At 49.1% G+C, this 7,600-nt stretch overlaps 1 protein-coding gene across 1 annotated transcript; it reads left to right on the forward strand.

Annotated features, from left to right (window-relative positions):
* Window positions 1-2,830: 2,830 nt before the first annotated feature.
* Window positions 2,831-4,991, forward strand: LOC6541193 (cocaine esterase). Its single transcript, XM_001968236.3, has 2 exons — window positions 2,831-3,774; window positions 3,835-4,991. The coding sequence occupies exons 1-2, from the start codon at window positions 2,872-2,874 to the stop codon at window positions 4,945-4,947; spliced, it is 2,016 nt and encodes a 671-aa protein (XP_001968272.1). The 5' UTR covers window positions 2,831-2,871; the 3' UTR covers window positions 4,948-4,991.
* The last annotated feature ends 2,609 nt before the right edge of the window (window positions 4,992-7,600 follow it).

A 7,600-nucleotide genomic window follows, 5' to 3' on the forward strand; every position in this document is an offset into this window, starting at 1 on the left:
ACCATTAATGTATTGGGTTTAACTTTGTTTTGTTTTCGATTCTTCCCTTTTTTCCATGGCCTTCCGCATCGCATTGTTTTCTTTGTCAGCAGAGTGGGTCGCCCATTTGATGCAATATTTTCATATTTATTTATTATTATGTGCATATATTCTTGTTGTATTATTTACGCTCCTGTGCCTTTTTATAGTTGACTGGGGACAGAAACATGCGAGTTGCGGCGCTCGGCGTTCGGCTCGGGAAATAATTTAAAGATTTTACGCAGTGGCAAAAAATGTTTATTCAAATGGGAAAAGCGCTGCGCGCTAAGTGGAATGGTTCTTTAAAAGGCCTGAACACTTTCGATCGAGCTATTTGGTTTACATACTCCTCGTGATACGAAGGTGTAGCTATTAATCTTCGGCAGCTTTTTATGGCCAATGCTATGGTATAATTATGAAAGCAATTAATTTCTTTTTCTGCGAACAATAGCCAGCTTAGCCACCTGATAAATTCCACTTATGAAAGCCCGTGGTATCCTATTAAACTGCAATCAGGGCAAACTAATTTGTTTTCCTCCGACAAACACCGCCAGCTGCCAAAGAAAAATCGGTCTATCATAATGAACTTTTGGCGTGTGTCTGTGTGTGTTGGATTTTCCGGGGCGAGGAAAATCGCTCACCTTTCGACGCGCACTCAGCTGCCAAGAGCAAGAGCACAATTCAATTATTGTTTTATAATTAATATTTTGCACATCAAAATCGCATCAGCAGCAGCTGGGAAGCTGCTGCTAATTTCCACGAGCGCCCACCACGCACTTATGGGCGTGGCACACGCACATGCAAAGGTTCTTGGGAAAAACCGGGGCATCTGGAAAAATCCTCGTTGCGTTGCGTGTGGCACACAACGTGAAGCAACGAAAAAAATTAAGATAAATTAGGCTGGCGAAACGTGTTGGCCGGGTAAATGGTAAGAAACATAATTAATACTTCGAGAGCTGAAGAGTAATGATGAAATGAAATGCTTGATAGCAATAAATATGAAACACCAAGCTGAGTTTCTAGTCTAAATGGTCTTTTCTAATCCATTACTATGCGTGTCTATCTGGAAGTAACTGAAATGCAATCTAAAAGTTTACTCTTCACATTGTGAGCAGTAAATCAAAACCCCTTTCACTTCGCCCCTCGAAAACGTCAGCTTTTATGCAAATCACTTTGATGGTGCATTCAAACTCAATTAAAGGCAAAATATTTACTCGATGGCCCGGAGATTAATAACTTTTTAAGGACTTCTATCTGCCAGGGACAGCTGGGATTGCGATAGCCCTAGATAGTCGGCCAAAAAGATTAATCTCGTTAAACGCTGAGGCGTGCTGGAAAGTATCTCTGCATCCGGCATCCCTTCTTGCATCTGGCCAAAGTTTGCGTGCTGCAAGAGTGTTGCACGCCGCACGAGGCAATCGGGCGGGGATCCGAAGGTCCTGGAGCTGCCGCTCCTCATACATATATAATTATTCTGCTGCTCCTTCGACCTCGCCTGGCGTCAACTCCCAGAAGCATACTTAATTATATTGTCGTAACTTTAAATGTCATTTGGCCATTGTCTGCGACACATGAAGAGCCACGTTGGCAGTGCACTGCGAGAAAGTGGAGTGCTTTTGGCTAGCACCCACTTTGTGCAGCGAGTTTAGCTAGCTCTTCGTAGAAAAAGTTACTCCACTCATTAAAAGACTTATTTTAAAAGTGTTGATAAATGGCTCGATATTTTTCTCAGTGCCTAAATGAGTGGAGCTAATGGGGAGCAGGAGAGCGGTCTGGAAGCGAGACTGGGACAAATCAAGCGACGTACGTGGCCGCCTGGCTGGACGGCAGCATTGAGATTCATGTGGCAGGTCCTTCCAGTTGGGGCAGTGCGTGCCGCTCCTTGGAACGCCGCTCTGCGGCCTAATCCCACTTGGCACTGTGTCCAGAAACTAGAAGTCTCAACATGCGTTTGCGTCACCATATTTGTTGGCATCCGGCCCACTTTCCACTCTCCGCTGTTTGCTTGTAAATATGGCGAAGAACATAATTCATCCGGCAAAAGATAATGCGGCACTATGGACTCATATGGCCAACTGCCCCCACAGCCCCGCTCGCCCATCTGCCAAAAGTGGCATTTACAGACAGTGAACGCTGGCGGCTTTAAACTCTCATTATTATTTCGCTCATGCAATGGAATTTCAGCGCACATCGGAAGCATCAACAATGCGATGGGAAAACCAATCTGACCAGTTTGTTATTGGGAAATTTGAGGGGGGAGCTGGGCGGCTATGCTGTCAAGCAATCTCACGTTGCTAGTACAATAATAAAGTAATTCAGCGAATTGTCTCCGATTAATTGGCTCTAAGCAAATGGAGAAATGAGCAGAGGCATCAATCAAAGTTGAATTATTGTTACAGCTTGGTTGCAAACTGGTTTTCGGATTGACGTGCAGTTGAGCAAAAGATAGAAATCCTATCTTTTCGGATGCCTAGGTAGCTAAACAAAGATTAAATTTCATGGGCAGACCTTCAATACCCGAACTTCTGGATACGCACAGCTTTCAAGTGCAAATCCCCCGGCTAATTCCAGATTCCAAGTGACTCAGTGAACTATAACTGGCATGGAGTACGTGATTAGAATGCTGCCCCAAACATGGCCTTATCCAAGTTATCCAACTGGAGGCACGCAAGCAGCGCTTTTTCGCATTGTGTTTTATCATTTGCGATGCTATTTTTCAGAGACTGCTTTATTTCACTGGCTGCTGTTATTTATCGCCGAGCCGAGCAAGTAGCCGGCCTCGCAGTTGAGCAGGGGATCCGATTTTAGTGCCAGCCAGAGCTCAGTGCCCAGTTGACAATCGAGCGGAGCGAAATGCAAGCTCAGCTGAAGCGGAACACCTTGTGGCTGCTGCTACTATCGCTGCTGATCTTGGCCAGCGGCGAGTCTGGCGGGGATGCGCACGTGCGGGTGAAACGCATAGTGGGTGGCAAGCAGTCGAAGGCGCCGCCCGTGGATGATCCCGTGATCTTCGCGAGACTCTTCGACCGCGATGTTCGAGTGGAGGGCTTCCGGAGTGCCAGCACGGGCATCTACAACTTCCTGGGTATGCACTATGCGGAGCCACCTGTTGGGCCGCTGAGATACTCCAGGCCGGTGTACAAAAGGTTAAGCGGTGACCTCAATGCCACCAAACATGGCTCCCCTTGCATACAACCGCATCCGCAGTTTCCCAAGCGGATTATCGGCGACGAGGATTGCCTGCTGCTGAACATCTACACGCCGCAGATGCCGGACGAGAGCACGGGGCTGCCAGTGTTCGTTTGGATCCACCCGGGTGGCTATCGGTATGGATCGGCGGCCCAGTACGATGCCACGCCCATGGCCCAGAGGGGCGCCATCGTGGTGGCTCCGCAGTACCGCCTGGGATCACTCGGCATTATGGGCGACGGCACCAAGCAGTTCGATGGAAACCTGGCCATGTTCGACTTGGCCGCCGCTCTCCGCTGGGTCACCGATTACATCTCCTACTTCGGCGGCAATCCCAAGCAGGTGCAGGCCATTGGCCACGGATCCGGAGCAGCCAGTGCGATGTATCTGTCGATGTCCCCGACGTCGCGGAGCGCTGGCGATGTTCACGGAGTGGTGGCCATGTCGGGCACCGCGCTCTCTCAGTACGCCATGGACAAGGAACCCGTTCAGAGCGTCCAGGAAGTGGCCAAGATCAATGGCTGTCCCGCAGGCAACGAGCTGGAAATCGTCAACTGCTTGAGGAGTGTAAGTATATTAAATTACAATCTATGTGAATGTTAATTATTGGCTTTCTTGTGAGTTTAGAAAAGTGGTGAGGAGATAATCAAGAACGACGACAAAGTCCAAACGGAGCGCTTGGCAGGACGTGCCCTGGTCAAAGGACTGACGGGCAATGTGGGCTTCCAGCCGCACATCGAAAGCGAGGACGATGGTAGGGCACTGCCCAGCCTGATAGTGGGCGAGCCGGAGCAGCAGCTGCGGAGCAGTAACTTCTCGGGGATTCCGCTGCTAACTGGAGTCACCAAACACGAGACCGCGAACTCCGTCACTGTGGAGACTATAGAAAAGGTGTTCGGTTCGGCGGAGCAGTTCCTGGGCTCACTCAGCGATTCCCTCAGCAAGCTGACGGGTTTCCTGAAGATCGACAAGCTAACTGGCCAGATCGCCAAGCCGGAACTGCCGGGCCTCACGAGCGTCCTGACCCCCACGCTCCAGGACGTTTGGAAGGTGCCGCAGGCCCTGAATGTGGATCAAGTGCTGTCCAAGGTGGTGGAGTCCACGACCGACGTGCTCTTCAACCTGCCAGCTGTTCTGACCACCCAGGTTTGGTCCAAGCTCGCTCCAGCCTTCATGTACAGCTTCGAGTACAATGGCACCAAGTCCAAGGGCATTAACTTCCTGAAGGGTCTGCCCATCGTCTCGGAAACAGCCCACGACAAGCCGGAAACCGTGAGTCATGGTGATGAGATTGGCTACATGTTCGATGCAAACGACATATTCGGCAATCCCATGGCGGAAACTCGTTTGACCAGCGCCGAGGATCTCAAGGTGCGCAACAACCTCATCGATCTGCTGGTCAAGTTTGCCAACAGAGACAAGGAGCAGGGCGGAAAGAGCAGCATCTTCCAGAGTGTCACGGGCAAAGCCACGCCTTTCATCAAGATAGACACAAAGCTGGAGACCTCCAACGACTTCCGCTTCTGCGAACTGTCCGTTCTGGGCGCTTCACTGGCGCCGCTCAGCTCCACCAGCTGTGCGGGATTGGGCAGCTTACTAGGACAACTCGGTGGCCTGGGCGGCGGCTTGGGAGGCACCCTGGGCGGAGTGGGCAGCACCTTGGGATTGGCTGGCAATGGGGGCGGTGGCAAGCGCGGCGGAAAACCTGCCGGCGGTGGCCTTGGTCTGGGCATTTTGTAGGCATAATAAACAGGAATATTATAATCCATAGTCTATAAGTCAGACAACTTGGCCAATCATTTATTTAACTGCCGCATAAACGCTCGGAAAGTTTCCCTTTCATTTCGGCTGGACAATATATTGGACAAATCCGGGCTGGTTCTATTGATTTAAGCCGTGGCCACGACCGGTCGCTCAATTAGCAGAGCTCTGTGCCGGCTCAATGCCTGCCGCACTAATCTGGCTATTGACTTTGGCTTCTGGTGGGGAGCGGGGGCTCCAAAGGCAGAGGCACAGAGCCCCCGGAACGCCACCCAGGGCATCCAGAGCCACAACTGAAAAGCGGCGATAAGCAAATTTCCGGCGCGCAAAATTTAAACAAAGAGAGAGAAATTTGTTAGATGAATGGATGGGTGGAGGGCGGAGGAGCTGGGTGGAGTTGGGGCCAGCAGGCAGTTTTATAACTTGTGGCCAGATCTTAGCCCGGGAGCCTCTGCATAATGTGGATGATGGTTGGCACTGGCAACAGAGCAAACAATGGGCATAAGCCCCAGCCGGCGATGATGAGGAGTGGGGCAGGAGAGCCGGGTTGCCTTGACGCCTTTGTGCAAATTCCCGGCAAGCGTTGAACTATGACCAAAAATGCCAAAGCCAAGCCAGAGCCAAAGTCGAAAGCCGAAACCAAAGCCGGCTTATGGCGTCGGAGTTCCAGCCTGGTTCTCCAGTGCTCCAGTGCTCCAGTGCTCCCCCCACTTCAAAGTTGGTTTTGTGCTGCCAAGTGACGATATTATTAATATTATTAAAACTAATTTCATGAATTTGAATCATTACCCACTCAGATGAAAGAGCAGTTGGGGCTGGCTGTCTTTTGAAGCCAATGGGTATAAAAGACATGATGAATCTGCAGCGCTTCAGGAATTTTGTAAAATTCTGTTTCAATGACTGCGAATAAGAATAATAGCACACAACTTCTGGGAGAGTTTTGGCCGAGAGTTCCAGAAAGCGATTTTCTTGGCCAGTTGCAGTTGCGTAACTTTGATATATTAATCATACGACCCGATGTCCCGGCAATTACGACATCTGCGGCAATATTAATGGGCGCGTTGGACTTCCAGCGGAGCGGGAAAACTTTACAATTAATTAGGCAGCAGATGATGAGCGATGATTATAGTTGGCGAGGCAGTCGTAAATGGAAGATGTCTCCATTTGTCTGGTCAGGGATTTAATGGCGGCCATAAAGGCATTACGGATGCGGCATCCGGAATCCGGAGAACACACGGCTCTGCAAATAACAAATGATTAGACGACGATGAAGATCAAAGCCGTGGCTGGGGTCTCCCACCCGCTTAACTGCCATAATCACCCTCCGCAGCGGATTCATTTCAGGACTTCACTTCATTACGAGCCAGTTTACCTGGACGAGCGTCAATTGGCATAAATCAGAGGCCTTTTATGGCTAAAGTGTCGTCCAATTTCGGAAAGTTTTCCCTGCTCGCCCTGGGAAACTGGAAAACTGCCGGGCGGGGCGGTGCGTTAGTTTTCCCCACCAGCGCGTTGGTGGTGGGCCAATTTTTCTTCATTAATGCGTAGTTACGCAATTTCCGTATACAAAAAGTTTTCCACTCCTTGCGTTAATTTTGGCCAATTCAGACGCAGCACCAGCTGAAACTGCACAATGCCACCCCTTCAAGGATCATCATCCCGGTTTTTGTGGTCGTGCCGGCCTATTTCGAGTCTCTTGCCAAAATTAGTTCCGCCCCTCGATTTATATTGTCATTTCGTGCGTTTCGATTGTGTAAAGCAATTTCCCCCGAAAAGTCGCCGAGATGGATGTTGGATGTTGGATGTGGTATGTGAGCAGGGGACTCCCCACCACATACATATACATAGTTTCGGTGAGTTCTCGTCCTGTCTGTGCGGCTGGTTTTCGGCTTAGCTATTCCATCAAGTTACGGCATTGCGGCGTGTCCTGGCACATCCTCTCTGTCCTCCTGCTCCTGCTCCTGCTCCTGCTCTTCCTCCTCCAAAATGGAAATGGCAGTGGAAATGTTGACTGCAATACAATTGTAATTCCCCCCACCATGTGTGTTTTGGGGCTCGGAGAAGGTGCATAAATTAGGCCAGTCATTTACTGTTAATAGCAGTTGGCAGCAGCAGTTGCAGCTGCTCCAGTTGCCCAATGTTGTGTACTTTCCAAATTACTTTGCGTTTGCCAACTTTGACCCCAGTGGATTGGCAGCTCTGCGGATTTCGGCTTTGAGCCAGCATTTTAGCTGGGCACTTTGCTGTAAACGGAAAGAATTTCCATTTGGGCTTATCCTTTCAGTGGCCATTTCGACTCATGGGTTCAAGCTACTAGTGATATTAAATATTTTAGTTCAGGTAATTCGAATTTATTAGGAAATATTTTCTATCTATCTATCTATCTATCTATCTATCTATCTATCTATCTATCTATCTATCTATCTATCTATCTATCTATCTATCTATCTATCTATCTATCTATCTATCTATCTATCTATCTATCCATCTATTCAATGCAGTTAATCCTAATCGATCGCAGCTAAGAAGAAAAGAATTTCCATTTGGGCTTATCCTTTCAGTGGCTATTTCGAGTCATGGGTTAAAGCTACTAGTGATATTAAATATTTAGGTTCAGGTAATTCGAATTTAT

This window comes from Drosophila erecta, unplaced genomic scaffold, assembly GCF_003286155.1.
Source record: "Drosophila erecta strain 14021-0224.00,06,07 unplaced genomic scaffold, DereRS2 tig00000055-arrow-pilon, whole genome shotgun sequence".
NCBI lineage: Eukaryota > Metazoa > Arthropoda > Insecta > Diptera > Drosophilidae > Drosophila > Drosophila erecta.

Coding starts and splice junctions, on each gene's coding strand:
- LOC6541193 (XM_001968236.3), top strand. CDS start 2,872: ATGCAAGCTCAGCTGAAGCGGAACACCTTGTGGCTGCTGCTACTATCG. Junction 3,775..3,834: donor TCGTCAACTGCTTGAGGAGT/GTAAGTATATTA, acceptor TTGTGAGTTTAG/AAAAGTGGTGAGGAGATAAT.